We start from the raw sequence: 21,861 nt of genomic DNA on the forward strand, positions 1-21,861 counted from the left end.
TAGATAGAAGAGCTATAGCAAAGTTATTATTATTGTATGATATACCCACAGTGGGTATACCAGACAAACACATTAAACTGACTAGTGATATGTACAAGAACAACAATAATGCGGTTAAGGCAGGAAATGAGGCAAGCAGCTGTTTTTGTATTAAATCAGGAGTTAAGCAGGGTTGTGTTCTATCCCGCTTTACATGGAATATTTTGATGGACTTCGTCTTAAGGAGCACAGGAAAGGCAATGGGAAACCACGGAATCAAATGGGGAGGAAAAAGTCTCCTGGACTTAGACTATGCTGATAATTTAAGCATCCTAGATGAAAGTGTGAGCAAAATGAATGAAGTTTTAGAGGTCTTGCGAGTTTAGGGTGCTAAAATAGGTTTGAAAATTGATGTTAAGAAGACTAGGTCACTAAGGCTAAGAGTAAGTGAAGATGAAAAGGTGATGTTGGGTAATGAAAAGATTAAACCAGGTGGGCAGCTTCACTTACCTTGGTAGTATTATTAGTAAAGATGGTGGGAGCAGTGAAGATGTTAAAAGTAAAATAGCCGAGGCTCAGGGTGTATTTTTCACAGTTAAAAAAAGTTTGGAAGAATAGGAAGATAGGTCTGCAAACCAAGATTGAAATATTAGATGCTACAGTGGTCAGATATGGCTCAGAAGCATGGGCGCTCAGAAAAGCGGATGAAGATTTGCTAGATGTTTTCCAGGAAAATTGCTTAAGGATTGTTCAGAGTACTCGGCTGACTGACCGTATTTCAAACAATAGGTTATACGAAAAATGTGGTTCATTACCGCTCTCTTGGGCTATAATGAAAGAAAGGTTGAGATGGGTAGAGCACGTTGTGTGGATGAAGCATGACAGATTGCCAAAGATTGTTCTTTTCGGCCAACCGTCTAGGGCTAACGGAAAGCAGGGCGTCCTCGTCTGGGGTGGGAGGACATCATAAAGAAAGATTTAAAGGAAATGGGAACTTCGTGGACATGTGTAAAAAGGGAGGCTTTAAATAGATTTGGATGGAGGAGGAGTGTCCGTAGCTGTGTTGACCTCAGGCGGCTTGGTGCTGCGGTGAGTTGCTAGCAGTAGTAGTAGTATTGAAAGAATAAATACTTCATTAGATCCTTCATTCAATGTTCTTCTAAATAATGAAAACCACTGCTGTCACAATTGCCTCCACCCCACTATTAAGGCTAGGCATAGCCTTAGGTTGATTGTAAAAGTTTGCTGATTTTGTGGGTTTGTATTGTTTTTGTGCTTATTTTCCTTATCAATTTGGCTGGCCAATCACATAGCAGTGTATCTGCTCCTTTTCTCTGTTTTGAGTTAAAGAGGACTTCTCATGTAACTTTTTACTCTTAATCAAGTGTTAAAAGTTATACACAACAAATAGGCTATTAGTAAAGTGTGTTTTTATCTTTTTATCTTTAAAAAGTTATTTTGATTGGTATTCGTGTTCTAATAAATTTTATGCTTATATTGTTGAAAGGAAAAACGTTTAAGCAAGAAAATGGGAATAAACATTTTACAGGTTTTAAGTAAACACAATAGTCTTGGCACACATTCTATATCCTAAATGCTGTGATTTTTTAGCAAAAAAAAGTAAGAAAGTAGAAAATCAGGAGACAGTTGGGTCTCCTGATTTCCCTCCATTCAGCCTATTTTTAAATGTAACTCAGGAATTACATACATTTTTTAACCACTTTCATTTCAAGCTTTTCACTAATCTACTTAACGGCCAACATAACTTTTAAATGATTTAAAAACTAAACTTATAAACATTCCAAGGAATGGGTACCCTGAAAAGTTTCAGGGATAGGGTGAGGAAAGGCGTGATGATCCGGATAAAAAAAAAAAACTCTTGGCAAAAATATCGTAATTTCCATACATAAAACACTGTTATGTCTTTTTAATAATGTTGGTATTTTAGGGGAAGGGGGCAAATGTCAGCATGTCTCTTGACCAAGCACCTATAGGCTACATAAGGTCATCAGGCCCATAGTAAGCTATATTGGTGCAAAATCTTTGTCAGTGTTGTCTTGTAAAAATTCTGCATTTGCCAAAAAATAAGGCTATAGCAAAATCAACATTATTTTAAATTATCTTCTTGTCTAGACTGTTTTAATAAATACATTCTACATCACATTTAGCCCCCTGGTATCATCTTAGGTTTATTCATACCCGAGAACAATAATATTCAAGATTACTCTTTTTTCTTTTTTCTTTTTTAATTTGGAAATTCCTAGGACATTACTATATTTTTTGTAAGTACTACCAGATTGAAATGTGAAAATTTTCTTCAACTATAAGCAGTGCTACTACACAATTTTTGGCTGCCAAAAATTAGAGATCAACTGCTTGTCACATGTCAGCAATCAAAAAAGAAAAAAACTGAAACAAATAAATACAAAATTGAACTATTCATTAGTGATTTGAAAAAATGGCTAACCACCTTACATAAGGCCCTTTCATGTCTAATCACTATAACAACAAAATTCATATTTCATCTGGTTTAGAAAACTTCTATTAATCAGATTTTCAGAGTTGCTTCCAGTTTGAATACATCCCAGGAAATTTCTATTGAATGGATTTTCATAGTTGCTTTTAGTTTAACTATGCGCCAGCCAAACATCCTCCCAATACTTGTATATAGCCCTAGAATATGCACAAAAAATGTTGATCTTCTGTTCTTGAAATGAAGAAAAAACTCTTTATTATAAAAAAAGAGCATAGAACATGGTGCAAATTATCAAAATGAGCAAGCATTTGCTATAGCTCATGGTTATATTAAGACACAGGGAGGGAGAGGGGGCTGGGATGAAATAAAACTAGAAGCAACTCTTGAAATACAATTTAAAGAAGTTATTTGAATCTAATAAAGTAAAAACTTAAGTTTAAGACTGATTTTAAGTTTAATGAATTGGGAGGGGCAGGGGAATTACAAGTGAATTATTACTACTATTACTAATTACTAACAACTGACTGCACCACCATCTCACCTGAGGCCAACACAACTATGCATGTTTTTTTACAACAATAACTTCTATAAAATCCATATGCACCCCACCACCATCCCACCCCAAGCCAACACAACTACGGATGTATTTTTATGATAATCCTTTCTATAAAATCTGTATATTCCACCAGGGCATAACTTACAACCCTTGCCCTGAAGAATGTGGGGGGGGGGAGTACCCGGCTCAAATATATAATTTCCGAAAGTTGCAACTGTGTCGAACAAACTGGCTATCTCCAAATTATGACTGGGGGTGTTTGGGGAAATGGTGGGCGTGGAAGGGGTGTTAGTTGTCCTCCAATCACTTTTGACTATTAAAAAGGGCACTAGCCATTTCAATTTCCAATCGAATGAGCCCTTTTTGATGTTTCTACGACAACACTTTCTATAAAAACCTTATATGCCCCTCACAGACCTAGTTTCCAGAACTTTTAACTATGTGAACAAAATGGCTATCTAAAAATTTTGATTGGATGTGTTTGGGGAAAAGATGGGCTTGAGAGGGGGGTTAGTTGCCCTCAATGACTTTTGACTATTAACACCTAGCCACCTTTGAATTTCCAATCGAATGAGCCTTTTCTTAAGTTTCTACTACTACTACTACTACTAACAACTCACCACAGCACCAAGCCGCCTGAGGCCAACACAGCTATGCACGCTCCTCCTCCATCCCAACCGATTCAAAGACTCCCTTTTACACCCTCCTACGAAGTTCCCATTTCCTTTAAATCGTTCTTTATGATGTCCTCCCACCCCAGACAAGGACGACCTGTTTTCTTTTTGCCCTAGACAGTTGACCAAAAAGAACGATCTTTGGCAATCTTTCATCCTTCATCCACACAAAGTGCCCTAGCCATTTCAATCTTCCTTTCATTATAGCCCTAGAGAGCAGTATTGAACCACATTTTTTGTACAGCCTATTGTTTGAAATACGGTCAGTCAGCCGGGTATCCAGAACAATCCTTAAGCAATTTCTCTGGAAGACATCAAGAAAATCTTCACCCGCTTTTCGAAACGCCCATGCTTCAGAGCCATATTGGACTACTGTCACCACTTTAGCTTCTAATACTCTAATCTTGATTTGAAGACTTATCTTCCTATTCTTCTAAACTTTTTTTAATTGTGAAAAAACACCCTGAGCCTTGGCTATTTTACTTTTGACATCTTCATGGCTCCCACCATTTTATTAATAATACTACCAAGGTAAGTGAAGCTGCCCACTTGATCTATCTTTTCATTACCTAACGTCATCTTTTCATCTTCACTTATTCCTAGCCTTAGTGACTTAGTCTTCTTAACATTAATTTTCAAACCTATTCTAGCACCCTGAACTCGCAAAACCTCTAAAAGTTCATTCATTTTGCTCACACTTTCATCTAGGATGCTTAAATCATCAGCATAATCTAAGTCCAGGACACTTTTTCCTCCCCATTTGGTTCCGTGGTCTCTCATTGCCTTCCCTGCGCTCCTTGACACAAAATCCATCAAAACAATCCATATAAAGGGGGACAGAACACAACCCTGCTGAAGTCTCAACGTAATTTCTATCTGGAAATCAACTATGCTGAATAAAATGGCTATCTCAAAATTTTGATTGGATGTGTTTAGGGAAATGTTGGGCGTGGAAGGGGTATTAGTTGGATTCCAATCACTTTTGACTATTAAAAAGGGCACTAACCATTCCCATTTCCAATCGAACGAGTCCTTTTCGAAGTTTCTATGACAACTCCTTTGATACAAAGTGCCCTGGTATGGAAAAAAAAAATACATTTTGCCAACATTGTTCTTTACTTAGGCAGCATGACTCATGCTGCCTATGATTTCTGTTTGTTTTGGATTTCATTTATATATTGATTGTGATTTGCAGTAGTCTTATGCTTGGAAAATTTTTTGACTTTATTTCTGGTCACTTTATTTTGGTTTAATGTGGCAATTTTACTTTTCTTTGAAAAACTTATTTTGTGGAAAAGTTTTTAAAGTTAGTCTTGGAAAGTAGGCTATTGCTTGTTCTTCAATATAGGGTCTTAAATTACCTTAAATCACACTGGCTAGCAATTGGAGAGAACCCTGTGTCTGTTAAGTTAGTAATGGTAGTTGGATGTGTTATCTGCAACTACCCAGAAAAAAGATTTAAGAAGTGTTCCAGTGACAAGTCATTATTAATCAACCCATAAAAGCGCTAATTCGAAAAAAATTTATATTTTCAGAAATGGTAAGTTGAATGAAGCTAATAAATTAAGAAAAGCAATTAAAAAGGAAATACACAAATCTGACTGATCCTACTACAAGAATAAGGCTGAAGAATTGTTTACCAATAAACAAAAAAATTAATATACCAAGGTAAAAAAAAGGTGTGTGGCAGGAGTCTAGAGCAGCTTGATTTCAACCTAGCTGAACCCCCAGAAGTTACATCTTAACAATTTCCTTGCTTCCATCCTCCAGAGCCTTCTGGCATTGTCTTGTCAACTACCTACTGATGATCTTCCACCTGCATTCCCGTCCATCTCTCTGTGAGATCAAAAGAAGAATTGGGAAACTATAAAAAACAAGCGTCTGCCCTTTAGATATCCCGTTTCCTTTCATTAATGCTTTCAGTGACTTCCTTTCAAAGGCATTCAAAGCCATTGTCTGTTCTTTTCAATGAGATTACTGAGTCTGGCCAATATCCACAAATTTTGAGACAGGATTTCATAGCCCTCTTAAAAAAAGAAAGACAGAAAACCTGGTTTTGAAGGTATTTGTCCTATTTCACTCACTCCTGTGTTCTTTAAACTAGACAAAGGATTCCTTGCAGATTGGCTAGAAGAACAAATCCTACCACTGAACTAAGACAATTCAGGAACCTCAAATCCACTTCTACTTCTCATTACCTTGGTTTTCTTATCAACCCAATTGGGAACATTCTTGAAAAACCTAATTGCTGGCTAAAATTAATTTCCGTTAACCACAATATTTTATTTGAGGAACTTGTAACTGATTTCAGTATTGATTCTTTCCTGGTTAAATTGGTTGCCTCCTTTTTATCAAATAGATCACAAGTAGTCAAATATCAGAATCATTTTTCCAGTCCCCTGCCCCCCTGTCCACAATGAAGTATCTTAAGGTACTCTCCTAAGTCCCCTCCTCTTTTCTGTTATGATAAATAGCCTTGCAAAGGAATTTTCCGACAAATATTTATTATTTGTGGATATTTGTGGATGACCTAACAGTTGTTGAAACCTGCTAACGAAATTAAGTAAGCAACCCTATAAGTATCCTCAATTATATTTTAGATGATGCTGTAAACTTAGACATAAGAATAAACCCCTCTTAATCTATGATAATGCAAATATGTTTCATTAAAACCTCACCCCTTTTCCTCAACCTTATCCCCCCTGATAATTATGTCTTCCTTTAAATTACTTGGGGTTACAATTTCCTCTAGTTTAAAGTGGGATATCTTTGTTAGATATATAGTCCACAGAGCCAAAGCATCCTTGTCTCTCTTATCTTTATCTTTTTTTTTGGTGTCCCAAGAAGTATGCCACAGTTTATTTAACCACTTGCTATCCATCAGCAACTTGAATGCATCCATGTTGGTATCAAATAAAAAAAACAAGTTTTTTAAACTGAAAGTAAGGAGCGACATTAAAACTTAAAACGAACAGAAATTATTCCGTATATGAAAGGGGCTGTGCCCTCCTCAACGCCTCGCTCTTCACGCTAAAGTTTGACTTTCTCACAACTCTTTTTTTAAACAATAAAAACTTTAGCGTAAAGAGCGAGGTGTTGAGGAGGGCACAACCCTTTCATATACAGAATAATTTCTGTTCGTTTTAAGTTTTAATGTCGCTCCTTACTTTCAGTTTAAAAAACTTGTTTTTTTTATTTAATTTCTGATTGTTTTTTAGTTAATGCAGCTTTTATTTTGGCTCGCCAGCATTGAATAAGTAAACAAAATTCGCATAAAAAATTTACTTTTCTTTTGCTAAATGGCTGTCTCTAAATTTGGTTCTGATGTAATTTACAAGTTAACTTACGTAACGAACTTCTATATTCGTATATTTTTCTTCTGGCAAAAAATACACAGTTGCAGATTTTTGCAGATATGAGCTTGAAACCTATGTTATAGGGTTGTCTGATACGCTGAATCTGACGGTGTGATTTTCATTAAAATGTTTTCACTTTTTAGGGGATGTTTCCCCCCTCTTTAAAAAATCAGGTAAATTTTCTCAGGTTCGTAGCCTTTGATGAGTAATGCTAAACTTAACAAAATTCATATATTTAGAATCAATATTATAAGCCCATTCTTTTGATACATTTATTGACATCAAAGTTCCGTTTTTAAAAGTTTTGATTACTATTGAGCCGTATCGCTTGTTTTTTTTTTTTATTACATATATGTTATTACATATATGATGGGGTTCTCCCCTTAGTCAATACCACGCTCTTTACGTTAAAAGTTAAAAAAAATTTCAAATTCACAAACCCCTGAATCACAAAGGCCATTTAATTAGAATAGATAGCTCTTTTGAAAGCACTAAAAAAAACTGTTGCATAAAGAGCGAGGTATTGACTTGGGGGAGAACCCCCTCATATACCTAATAATTTATGTTCATTTTAAGTTCTAATGTTGCTTCTTACTTTCAGTTGAAAAAACTGGTTTTTTTTAATTTAATTTCTGATCGTTTTTTAAATAATGCTAAATGTCCCTTGCCCCAAAGAAACATCCTCCACAGAAAGATTCTCCCGAGTAACCCCTCCTCCAGCCCCCCCCCCACCAGAAAAAATTCTTCCTGAAAATGTCTGTATACTTCCCAATAACCAATACAATATGTAAGCAATGGGCAAAGTTCATAACTTGCAGCCCTTCCCCTGGGAACTGTGGGGGATTAAGTCATCTTAAAAGACATATTTACTAGATTTTCGACTATGCTGGACAAAATGGCTATCTCAAAATTTTAATTGGGAGACTTTGAGAAAAAAATGAGCGTGGGAGGGGGCCTAGTTGCCCTCTATTTTTTTGGTCACTTAAAAGGGCACTAGAACTTTTAATTTCCGTTCCAATGAGCCCTCTTACGATATTCTAGGACCACTGGGTCAATACAATTACCCCTGGGAAAAAAAAACAAATTAACACGCACCCGTGATCTTTCTTCTGGCAAAAAATGCAAAATTCCACATTTTTGTAGATAGGAGCTTGAAACCTCTACAGTAGGGTTTTCTGATACGCTGAATATGATGGTGTGAATTTCATTAAGGTTCTATAGATTTTAGGGGGTCTTTCCCCCTTTTTTTGAAAATCAGCCCAATTTTCTCAGGCGCGTAACTTCTGATGGGTAATATCAAACTTGATGAAACTTATATATTTGAAATCAGAATTAAAATCTGATTCTTTTGATGTATCTATTGGTACCAAAATTCCGGTTTTTTAGAGTTTTGGTTACCATTGAGCCAGGTCGCTCCTTACTTACAGTTTGTTACCACAAACTGTTTGAAAAGTCACCATTATTGCACAAAGGGAGTTTCACAGGCTTATCACTGTACTAGAGAAAAATTTGTTCCTCAGCGTTATGTTTGCTCATTTCCAGAAAAGCTTTTGAGAGTAGATGCAGCAATCAGATGCTTGTATAACTGTCATTGCACTGCATTGTTTGTGATGAGAACTCAGGGATTGCTTTGTAGAAGAATAGCAATGTTGAAATAGGCTGGACTATAGGAGAAATTTTTCTTGAGTCTAAATATCAACTATATAAATCTATCTACTTTATGTCCAAGACTAGGAACCTGTTCCCCATACTTAGGAAAAACACATTTTAATCAAAATATTTCTCTAAGAATATGCACTGTCTAAGTATTCATGATTATCCCCTATAGCCTAGGTTATTACCCTATTTCTTATGAAATGGAAAAAGTTATGGCAAGCAGAATCTAGGTATACTTTGAAGTAAATAATTTAGGGCACACAGCTCAGTATAGGTTCTGTAAACAGCATTTGTACAACATGCAGTCCTGAAAATGATTGGTCAGGTTTAATCAATGGTAGATAATGGTGCTTGTTAGATTGTATTTATCTTTATTCTTCAAAAGTGTTTGGGAAAAGTTCCATCCCACTTATGACTCAAGAAATTTTATCTCAACTGTATTAGCCAGAAAACTAAATCATGGATAAAGATTACCTTACAAGTAAACCCAAGAGGTTGATGCTTTGTCATCACCTATGCCTGTGATAAGTGGAGATCTGCAAGGCAGTTTCCTTGACCAGCCCTCTTCTGTCTGGAGAAAGTTCAATAAATGAGGGAAAAAGCAAATATTATAAAAGAAAATTGCAAAAGCTCAAAATAAACTAAGAAACTTAACTAAGTACCTTCATGCAAGTTTTGAGTCCAAGCTAGCTGATGACAGTAAAAAAAAAAAAATTCTAGGAGTATGTATCCAGTGAAGATCACAGCAGACAGTCAGTAAAACAACTCTATATATATGATGGCATGGAGCTAACTAGCTTGAAAGATAATGCTGAACTTCTCAACAAGCAATTTGCATTGTTTTTTACCAGTGAACCAGGTGCTCCTCTCCCTTGTAGCCCATCCTATGACATCCCTAAGCTAATGCCACTTATTCAACTCTCACCTCTTGTTGTCCAAGAATGACTTGAAGAGCTAGACATCAAGAAGTCTACTGGTCCTGATAAAATGCACCCAAGACTACTCAAGGAGCTTGCCAACGCAATCGCACTACCACTGTGTAATATCTTCAAACTGTAGCTTGACTCAAGAAAGGTACCCATGAACTGGAAGCTGACCCTTGTCATCACAATATTCAAGAAAGGTGATTGTGTCAAAGCAGAAAACTACAGACCTATTAGTTTTACTTCAGCAATGGCTAAAACACTTAAGCAGATTGCAAAGGCTGAACATCTCCTCACCAAAAATATTCTACCCCCTGCACAGCTTTTAGCCAGGGAAATTGGTTGAGACAAATCTCCTTGTGACATATGACATTGTAATAGATCACTTGGACAAAGGAATCCCTGTGGACCTGATTCTATTGGATCAGGCTAAGGCCTTCAACAAGGTGCCTCACAACTGCCTCAGATTAAGACTTATGGCAGGAGGTACCCACATGGATGTAGTTGATTAGATCATGGACTTTCTGACAGGTTGGACTCAGCAGGTTTGACTCTTCTCAGCCAATGATGAGATGGTTTTCTCTACAGCATGTGATGTTGTAAGTGGATTCCCCTGAGACCTGTTTTGAGCACTACTATATTCCTCATATATCTATCAACAATATGGTGAATGAAATAAAAAACAACATCATGCTTTATGCTGGAAAAAAAGCCTGCAGTCTGGTCTTCTTAAAATTTAAACATGGGCACAAAATTGGCTACTTGAGTTCAATATATTAAAGTGTAGTGTCCTTCACTTTAGTAACAACAACTGCCATTGCCAGTACAACAAATATGATCCCAATTCAATGCCAAACTCAGTGCTTAAGACTTGTCTTGAAGAAAGAGATCTAGGAGTACTAAAATATGAACAACTAAAGTTCTATGACCACTGGCAACAAGCAGTCCAAGAGCAAATTCAGGCCTTGGTCTCCTTAAGCACATTATAACTACCTGCTGCCACTAAGTCTTTATAAGACTATAGTCAGGCCTGTATTAGATTCTGGTCTTTGTCTTATCTCCCCTTCCTATAAGAATGATACTAGTCTAATTGAGGGAGTTCTAAAGTGTGCCACATAGTGCATAGCTGGTCTAGATGACCTCCCTTACAACAAGAGACTAGAGCACCAGCATCTGCCAACATTTGTGTTCAGATGCTACTGTGGGACAAACTCGTCTAAGGAGCAAGTTTAATTAATGCAAACTTGCATCAATTAGGTAAATTACACTAATTTAGACCATATTAAGGGGGTGCATGCCCCCTGGCTCCCCCCCCAGATCTGCCACTGCCTCAGAGGCAAATTTCCAGCATTTTGTTTGGGGGGGGGGGGCAAGAGAAGTCTGTATCCGGTAAATTTCCAGGTGACACTATAATTTAGCTAGTTTGAAAGTGAATACATCATTTGAAGCATTTGTTATGCTCTCTCATAATTCAATAATCACTTCTGTTCTAAATTGCATCTTGAGCTCTTAAAGAGGCCCCAAAGGTATTTTATAAGAATTATTTATTATTTATTTATTTATTTTCCCTCAAAAACGAGGAGTATAAAAGATAATTAAATAAATCTTCAAAAATCCAAATAACACACCATCAAACATAGCAACAATTTACAAATTGCCCAAAAGAAAACTTAATCAAATGCAACAAATAGTAATAATGAAATCATGCACTATTTAAACTATAGAAAAAAAAAGGAAAAAGATTATGAACATAGAGTATATTTTCAGATTTACGGTAAAAATTATTTATATTTACCTTGGCTATTTCCAACGGCTCTTTAATTTTAAATTTTGAAACTAATTCAGTATTACTAAAGGAAAGTGGAAAACCAAGTAAAAACTTACAATATTTAAAATAACAAACGCGAATTGCTGAAAAATCACAAATTTTAAAATCTCGAAGAAGAAGGGAAGGATAAAGAACATGCGGGAGGGCAACTGCATTAAAAAGAGAACCTAGAATTTCACGACGATAAACACCACGCAGCCGTATTATCGAACCAAACGCCTTTCTAATTTTTTCTTGAATATGTAAAATTAGCATCGACTTAGATTCACGAGCTGAAGCAGAATAAGGTAACCCAAGATAAACAACAGCATCAGAAACCGGAAATGATATATTTCTATCGCAAATTAATTCAGCTCGGTCATTAACATTAACGGGAAAATATTGACATTTTTTAATACTAATAGAAAGGCCACGAACATTAAGCAGACTAGAAAGGGAATTAAAATTCTTAATTAGACTAGCTTTAGAACGGCTCAATAGGATAATATCATCCGCATATGCAAGAAAAGACACATCCCGTCCCCAAGAAATAAGGGTTGTAGATAAAGAACGAAGACACTCCGCCAGACATGCGTTAAAAATATAAGGAGATAAAACCCCACCCTGTCTCACGCCCCGACCCACGGAAATTGGATTAGAAAGAGAATCAGAAGTATGTGCAAAATTTTTTATCCTAAGCCCCGAATACCAAGATCTAAGAACTCTAACCACAGAAAGGGGAATCCCACCAGAAATAAGAGCTGAAAGAGCGGAAGCATGCGAAATATTGTCAAAAGCTCCTTTTATATCAATTAAAAGTGTATAAAGTGGGGAGCCAGTAGATCTTGACTCCTTAATTATAGTATCAAATGTTGCATGCGCATGGTCGCAACCCATTCCTTTTTTGAACCCTACTTGATTAAGACCAACATCCAAATAATCAAAAAGATCCTTTATACATAATTCAAAAAGTTTACCAATCATAGAACCCTTCGTTATCGGACTATACGAATCACAAGAACGGAGATCTCTTTTACCAGATTTTGGAATAGGAGTTACCACCCCAATCCTAAAAGACTGGGGAACATTACCAAACTTGAGAATAAGATTAAAAAAAGTCAAAAGAAGAAGAAGAAAAGAAGTTGGAGCAAATTTCACATGATTTGAAAAAATCCCATCATGGTCTTTAGAGGATTGTGGCTTTAAATTACGGCATGCACCCAACAAAGAATCAAACGAAATAGAAAAATCATGCGAATTAAAAGAACTGTTTAAAATTATATCAACATGCGAAAGTTGTTCAGGATCATCACAAGATTTCGAAAGGTTTGCAAAATGAAAGAAAGAGTATCATGATGTATTATGAAAGAGTATCAAATGATGTTTTCACTTTCATCCTAGCTAAACTATATGGTCCACTGCAAAGTTACCATGAAGTTTACCCACCCCTTAATGTGCAAATATATACCCTGAATTTTCAACAGCAAAGTTTCAGATTGCAAAATTCAGTGCTATTTTTGTTGACAGCATTTGAAAAGCTTGAATCATTAGGAAAACAGTTTATATTGAGTTGCCCAATAATTGAGGTTTAAATTCTATTAAATAAGTATTTTTGAAATATATTACTGTTGAACAACTTATTTATAAACTAGTGATGTGTTTTTAACAACTTTTCAATAACTTAGGTAGCCTAGGCCTACTGTTGATAACTTCTTTGTGTGGTTACAAAAATGAAATACCTTTGGGGCCCTTTAAGGGCTCAAGATGCAACTTGCAACAGAAGCCATTATTGAATTATCAAAGAGCATAAAAAAGGCATCAAATGATGTTTCCACTTGCATACTAGCTACATTACAGTGTCACCTGCAAATTCACCCCATATCCAAATAGTGAAGGGACATGGGCTACATAATAATATTGGTAAATATTTACCAAATCATATTATTGAGTTATGACTAAAGTGAATATAGCCTACCACTTGATGCCTTTTTTTATGCTCTTTACACATATAATAATAATTTTTGTTGGAAATGAATTTTAGCCCCCTTCCCTATATATACCAATTCAGGGTATATAGGCTATTAGCACATTAGGGGGGGGGGGAAGTTTAAACTTACCTCTCATTTACATCAGAAATAAAATTACCCCACCCCCCTAATGTGCAAATATATACCCTGAATTGGTATAGGCCCTATATAGGGGTGGGGGCTAAAATTCATTTCTGACAAAAATGATTATTATATTTGTAAAGAGCATAAAAAAAGCATCAAGTGGTATATTCACTTTATTTGTAACTCAATAATATGATTTGGTAAATATTTAACATAACTTTTTAATTAAATTAGGCCTAGGCCTATTGGGGGAAAATGCCCCGGGTATACCTGATAAACAATGCCTTTGGATAAACCCAACACTATCAGAAGGGTTGAGTGCAGTGTCAGAAAAACAACTATGACATTTGAAAAGAGTACAAAATAAAGAACCTAACCTAATGGTGATAGAATATTTTAATTTATTTAGCATGTTTCTTTCAGAAGTAGGCTAGGCTAGCTAAGAGTAAATATGTAGTGGTTGGAGCATGCCAGTAAAAGGTCTGGAATCTTAGAATTACCTAAACAAGATTGAATTCAGAAGAATAACATTACCTAAACCATCTTCTTGTTTAATTATTCTGTTCCAACTGTGAAACTGAAAAAAGGATGAGGTGTCTTGAAGCTTGATTTGCTGTGAAACAGTAAATTCGCGTATTTCCGAAGATAGAATGCATCGAATAATTCGTTTTTGAAGACTACTATTACAAGTGCCTTTAAGCTTCAGTTCATTCTTTTTCAGAATGTTTACAATGTTTTGAACCATAGCATCAGTTGCAATCTCAAATTTATTTACGTATTGTTGTCATACGAAAATAACGTTTTACTAAGTTTAGAATAGAATAAACAGCTAAAACGACAACGAAAAATTAGCCATCTACTTTTTTTTCCTGTCTCTGCCAAAAATTTACTGAGACTGTGAGACTCTAGGTTAACCGAACATTTTACAGAATCTGCACTCTGTGCTTTCTATGCCTCTAAGGTTGGAACCTAGGATTAGGAGATAAACAGCCAAAGCCAATTGGAGAAATAAGGTTTTCTAAATTTTGTTCAAAAAAAAGGATAAAATTACATTCCCTTAAATTGTATACAGTAGAATAACCCTAAAATCACATTAAATTCCATTATGCAGGCGTAGAAGGATGTAGAAGGATGCTTCCTTGCGATACACCTACATATGGCTGCTTCAAAACTTTGTTAAGATCTCCAGGTCAACCCAGTGTAAACCCCACTCCTTCCGCATCTAGTCTTTTTAAACACCACGCTTGAATGAATACAGGAGATATTTTCCATGGTTTGATTCATAGGGAGTACTAAGTTAGGATAATGTGGTTCGAGAAGAAGTGGTAGTCTTTAATGCGTTTGATTGTTCGTTGAGAAATTTTCCCTAAGTTTTCTTTATGTCGGTGCTTTTAGTTAATGGAGAGTAGGCTGGACCATTGCCTTGACATGCAGATGCATAAACAAACATAAGTGACGAGGATAAGTGATTGACATAGATAGTAATGATAGATGGCTTTTACTTACAGCTACATGAACGAATAGACATGAACCCAGGTAGAAATATGGTATTTATATTTGGGGATTTGAAGGCTCAGGTCGGTAGAAATAGGGATAGGTGGTATCCTAGCCTATATATATATATATATATATATATATATATATATATATATATATATATATATATATATATATATATATATATATATATATATATATATATATATATATATATATATATATATATATATATATATATATATATATATATATATATATATATATATATATATATATATATATATATATATATATATATATATATATATATATATATATATATATATATTTGTTGAAGGGAAATAAAATAGTAATGGCTATAGACTGCTACAACTTTGTAAGTAAACCAATGTTATTGCAACCAATGTACATAAATTTCCCCATAAAATTGGAGATAAAATTTCCCACAAGTTAATATGCTTCGTGCATGATGACAAGATGGCCAGCCTTAATGATTATATTATTGTAAACTGAAAACTGGCAAGATCGATACAAGATACTAAGATATGTAAAATTCCGCTATTAGCATTAAAAGTAAAAAAATACGATCTAGTAGTATTTAAACTGAAACTGAGCAATGGTAACTACCTTTCGGGAAGTTGCGAAATCGTTTGAATCCAGGAGGATAATTTGAGAGAAAACTTTTAGGAATAACTGAAACTTCAGCTATAAAGTCCACAATTAGGAAATGTAGAAGACAGATAGAAAAATATTAGGATAATAGTTTGTGAAGGGTAGTAGCTGGTGTCTTGGGGACATGTTTGGCTGGGAATATCAGTGCAATTGTTTAAAGTCTAGTAGAGAAGTGGAGGGGTTTGCACAAGAAGTATTTGGATGATACATCTTATAAGAATAAGAAGAATATGAGGAAAGTAGAATTAGCATTAGAATATGAATTAACAAGGTGTGAAATAGAGATCGTGGATAAAATTGCTTCCATCCTCTTGATAAAAAATAGAGATAATCAGGAGGTCGGATCGAAAGATCTAAAACAGGTTTTGGAAAAGTTGGGTTACATTGAAAATGTGGTTGGGGTGGAAAAGCCTCGAAAGGGGTTTTAAGTCTGTCCTATAATTTTTTTGAGGCAGTTACCCTAATTGATGGAAGAAAAGATTCACTTGGGGATTACCCTAATGTTATAGTCAGTTCTCTAAGCCCAGAACTGTTTGGCCAGATTTGACTATTTCACCAAGGCATATTCTTACCCAATAATTGTCCCTGGGGTGTGACCTTTCCCATTACTAGTCATTAACTATTTCCCCAGACAAATATCTACCCTCTGCTACACCTCCCATTTTCATAATTTTTTTGGTATAGACATTTAATCCGGCCATGACTGTTCTATCTTACGGGATCCAGAAGAAGTTATCTCACGTTCTCTTGAAATTTTTACCCCATGCATTACCGCGAATTCTTTGTATTTTTGCAGCGAGTAATCAGAGGCAACGATATAGCGTTGCCTATAGTAAAGGCCATGCGGCTCCAATAAAATAGTAATGGTTATAGACTGCTACAACTTTGTAAGTAAACCAATTTAATTGCGACCAATGTAAATAAATTTCCCCATAAAATTGGACATAAAATTTCCAACAAGTTAATATGTTTCGTGCATGATGACAAGATGGCCAGCCTTAATGATTATATCATTGTAAACTGAAAACTGGCAATGCTCAAATCGTAGTTCCCAGAGATCTAGCATCGAAAATTTTTCCTAGGACGGAAGAAAACAAAGGGAGGCAGACAAAAGAAAGCCCTTGGTCGATAACAGATATCACTAGGCTAATATAGAAACCCTCTCTATAGCTTATAAAGCTCTCTGGGAGATTTCGAAGAGTGATCTTTCATCACAGGTGACTTATAGTCAGTCATATTGTTAGACTATTTTCCGAATGAATGATCTCAAGAGACTAAGCCAAATCAAAGCTCACATTCAAAATTCACAGATTGGAGGGCACCCAGCCCCCTCCCCTCCACGCCCTTTTTCCCTCCAACCCATCCGATATGAACTTTGAGATAGTTTTTTTTAAATAGTTCAAAGACCATATAAAGAAAACTCAGGGGTCAACACAGCCCCCCCAAGGCCCGAGGGCAGTTGTTGTAAGTTATATCATGTGGGAATATATGGTTTTTATTGAAGGGATACTCGTAAAAAATTCAGAGAAAGCACATTTGATTGGAAATTGAAAGTTCTAGTTCAGTTTTTAGAGTCAAAAGAGATTGGAGGGCAACTAGCCTCCTCCCTCCACGCCCGTTTTTCCCCAAATGCATCCAATAAAAATTTTGAGATAGCCATGAAGTTGAAAATTACTCAAAAGTCAGATAACAAAAACTCAGGTGTCGTCACAACCCTCCAGGACCCGGGGGCAGGGGTTGTAAGTTATGCCATGGGGCATATATTGTTCGTATGAAAGGGATGCTCGTATAAACTTATGAGAGGATTCATTTGATTGGATATTAAAAGTTCGAGCTCACTTTTTAATAGTCAAAAGAGATCCGATAGTAGCTAGCCCCCCCCCCGCCTTCTTTTTGAAAACCCATCTGATGGAAATTTTGAGATAAAAATTTTGTTAAAAATAGTTCGAAGGTCGGAGAAGAAAAAATCCGGTGTCAATTGAACCCTCCAGGGCACGGGAAGGCGTTCTAAGTTATGCCCTAAGGAAATGTATGGTTCTTATGGAAGGGATGCCTGTATAATCTTCATAGAGGGCTCATTGGATTGGAAATTGAAAGTTTTAGTTCGCTTTTTAAGAATCAAGAGAGTTAAACTAGCCCCCCCCCCACGCTCTTTTTACCCAAACTGGTCCGCTACAAATTTTGAGACAGCCAGTGTAGATCCGTCCAAACCAACTTTGTGCCGGTATTCTCCTTAATCTATGCGAGATAATAGATATACAGAAATCATCAGATTCTTAAAATCGTCAGAATCTGTAGAGATTCTTGCAGCTCTATATCCATATTTTTGATACATAAGTGGACATGGTATCTTAATTACAGGAGATCTTCTCTGGGATGTTTGGCTTCACCGATCATGTCAGGCTCATAGAAGCAGTAAAGCAGAATAGACTCATGGAAAATGGTAAGTAGTTAAGATTAAAAATTAACTGTCTGGAAATTGAAGTAATGTCAATCAACAGCTCAAGCAGGAAAAGACATTGAACAGGTAAAAAACCACAAGTACTTAGAAATTTCAGTAGTTTCTTCTAATGACTCTGAAAAACAGCAGTACACAAGTATAGCAAAAGCCACCGTGGCACTTTAAAGACTTCTAACTATCTATAAATATACGGTATACTAAAAGAATTTGTAACTCAAGATTTTCCGGAGCAATGTTACGCCTGTGTTGAGTTCCTCCATTTAATACCTACATTTCAGTTTTAAACGGGAAAAACGCCTTATAACCTTTGAGAATAATTGTCTGAGCCAGCTCCTAAATATAAACTGAAGATGTTATGTTACTAATGACAAGATTCGGACCAACAGAGGCCAACAGACATTGCCTCTGTAGCAAAACAATGGGGACGTTGCTTCCTTGAACATATCCTATAAAAACTATATCATAGGATTCTAGAAATGTTCCTTTAGATGGCATCCACTACCAAATAGACTAAAGAACACGCTAAATAGACAGTATGAACGTAACAGAAGAGTCCAGAGGATGAGTCTCATCCCAGAGTGAGATAGGCTATTTGCTGACGTCCTGTGCACCTCTACAAGACCTACAGTTTAAGGTAAGTTGGCTTGCACTGATAAAATCTTTCTATCAAGGACTAACATAATTTGAGCATTAATAGAAGGCTACAAAGGTTTTGATTAGTTTCATTGATAATTTCTGTTCAATTGAAGTTTAAGTACTCCTCTTTACATGCATTCAAAAAATTGTTGTTGTTTTTTTAGCTTAAAATGGTTCAAGGTTTTTAACTTTAAGTGCATGAACTAATTGTTGTTTTTTTTTTGAAAATCAAACATAAAAATGACGTAATTTTTTTATATTTAATGAACAAAAGTCAGCCTGAAATTGCCAGCAATCAAAGCATCATTTATTAACGATAGGAAGTAAGAAATAATTTTCGCTTTGTGAAATTTTGCTTTCAAAATGTTGTGTAGTATCATAGTAATTTGGTAGGCTTGGAAGTAATGACAGCGATGACTCTTGTATAGCCAAGAGAGCAAGTCAAAATTAATCGAGGGGATAAAAACAACATAAACACAAAATTTTTAGTCCCATTTTGTTCTGCTTCTCAGTGTATCTATTTCAAATAAAAAACTTGAAACATATAATTTTCACTTGTTATATCAAAAATTTATCATGCAATATTTATCGGAGGAGTGATAACCTCTTGTTTCAAACCATAAACCATTTTGAATCATAAAATACTGTGTAGAAGCTTTATAACAAGCCTAAAATATGCTTTTGCTCCTCATAGTTAACATTAAAGAGTAAAAGAGTATTATAAAAACACACAACACATACTATAAATCTCCAAAGAAGTTGTTGCTGAGCTGATAGTATTCATGTGATATCCCCAGAAAAATCGTCTGATGACAATATTGAAGGAATCCTTAAAAACATACTTCAACTATTTGTTAAGATGTAACTTTCCTTGCTTACCGTTTCACATCAGTTTTTTCCAAAGATGATTTTAATCGGCAGAACTAGGGTTTGCCCTCAAGGTTTAGATTTGAGAAGTGTAAAATCAAAAATCTTTTGAACGTGAAATCCAAGTACACACGAAGTGACGATTATTTATATTTGTTTGTGGTCTGTAGGCACCGAAGACAAGAAGTGTATAATATGACAATAAGTGTGTAGCATGACAATACTTCTTGTCTGTGGTAAGCACCGACGGCTGTAGCGGCCGAAAATCGCCACTAGCATTCATGGTTCGTTTACACATTGCGGAAATCCGTCCGTTTCTGTTCGAACTATGGCTAAAATAACGCTGCGTTTTAAGGCAAAGATTTCAAATTATTGCAACAACATGACCTATGTTCTTACCCTCTTCTGAAAGCTGTTGAACAATAGACCCAAATGACATCGTTTTGTTTAGTTTTCTTATAGCCTGGGTGTGCAGGATCATAGAAGCTGGGTGTATCCTTGAACCAAAGTTATAAGATCGCGTAGTTTTTGATAATATATATTCATGGTTGTATTCATTTTAAAATCTTGCCAAGATTTCGTTCTGATTTGACCAAAACGTTGCGGAAAGCTAGAAATTTTTTCTAGCACAAAAACGGACGAAATTTCCGCACGGATTGCTAATGGTTCGCTTACACATTGCGGAAATTCATGCGGATTTAGCAATCTGTGCGGAAATTCCGTCCGTTTTCGTGCTAGAAAAACCTCTAGCTTTCCGCAACGTTTTGGTCAAATCAGGATGGAATCTTGGCAAGATTTTTAAATTAATAAAATCATGAGCATGGATTATGAAAAACTACACGATCTTATAACTTTGGTTCAAGGCTACCCCAGCTTCTATGATCCTGTACACCCAGGCTATAAGAAAACTAAGAAAAACGGTGTCATTTGGGTCTTTATTGCTCAACAGCTTTCAGAAGAGGGTAAGAACATAGGTCATGCTGTTGCAATAATTTGAAATCTTTGCCTTAAAACGCAGGGTTATTTTAGTAGTTTGAACGGAAGCGGACGGATTTCCGCATGAATTTCCGCAATGTGTAAACGAACCATCAGCTGAACTGACGATTAGCATTCAGCTAAATAAAAGCACCTGGGATACCAAATGGACACTTTTAGTGGTTTTTGGACACTTTTTCACTCTGAGGGACACTGGGACACTATTGAGTCAAAAAAGGCAGCTTTTTGAAAAAAGGGACACTTTTTGGACATTTCTCCAAATCAAAACCAAATGTCATTATTTTCTTCTTTTTTTTATAAATAAGACTGCTTTTAATTTGTACTTTACTTTTAAGCTTTGGTAACAGCTTGGGGATTTTACTTGGATCTTTTTGCACCCTGCGCGAACACCATTTATCAACCGAATAGGAATAGGACCTAAAGTCTTAACCAATGTGGTATGCTAGAACTATCGAATCCATCTTTTTCTTCTATCTTACGGTTGACGTTTGTCATCAAGTCGGTCAACTTCAAGGACCCACCTACTGCTGGTGGCAAAGTCACCAAGGCCGCTGAGAAGGCTGGAAAGAAGAAGTGAATGGCCATTCCCTGCTGGCACGTTCTGCGTAAATCCCTGTGGCGTGTAGCCGTGTGCATATGGCTATTATTACACTGCTGCCATTAATAGAAAGAAAGGAGTTTCGCAGAAAAGCTGTGTTGCGGCTCAATTTTATTTATAGCCGCTAGCAAATGTTTCTGTTTTATATTCTATACTTTCAGCTGTGTTTTTTTTTTTGTCAAACGCTAGTCACTAGTTTCTATCGAGTGTAACTCAAGCGATTTTATTTCAATCGGCCTTGTCTTCTCACTTTTATAGTACTCGAAAACGTCATTTTTGCTCAGGGCTACTTTTAAATGTTCAGAAAACGGCAAGATAGAGGAGTTGTTAAACGATTTTAATCACTTGGCCAACCAGTTGACTGAGTGGTTAAGGAGATCGACGTCTTTTGTTTAACTTTAAAACCATGTAAGTCAAAATAGACATTTCATTGCTACTGCCGTTCGGACCTTGTCGCACGCAAAGATCCTTAATAAGTACTGAAGATTGACGACTCGCATCTTTTTCGCACAACTTATGAAAATGCCGGAGTGAAAATGAATCTCTATGATTGGTTCTTTACTTTTCGACTAAAATAGGTAGTGGTATCGATA

At 35.9% G+C, this 21,861-nt stretch overlaps 1 protein-coding gene across 1 annotated transcript in view; it reads right to left on the minus strand.

Moving 5' to 3' along the window:
- Nucleotides 1–14,307, minus strand: part of LOC148947001 (uncharacterized) — a gene marked incomplete at its 5' end in the record, with an annotated part of 46,235 nt that extends 31,928 nt beyond the window's left edge. The window contains one exon of the mRNA XM_089097226.1: nucleotides 14,073–14,307. Coding sequence (XP_088953352.1) covers nucleotides 14,073–14,307 — 235 coding nt within the window. The remainder of the gene's footprint in view (nucleotides 1–14,072) is intronic.
- Nucleotides 14,308–21,861: the final 7,554 nt, after the last annotated feature.

The sequence above is a fragment of the Artemia sp. Qi Xiang Cuo genome, chromosome 11, assembly GCF_049724085.1.
Source record: "Artemia sp. Qi Xiang Cuo chromosome 11, ASM4972408v1, whole genome shotgun sequence".
In the NCBI taxonomy this organism is placed as follows: domain Eukaryota; kingdom Metazoa; phylum Arthropoda; class Branchiopoda; order Anostraca; family Artemiidae; genus Artemia; species Artemia sp. Qi Xiang Cuo.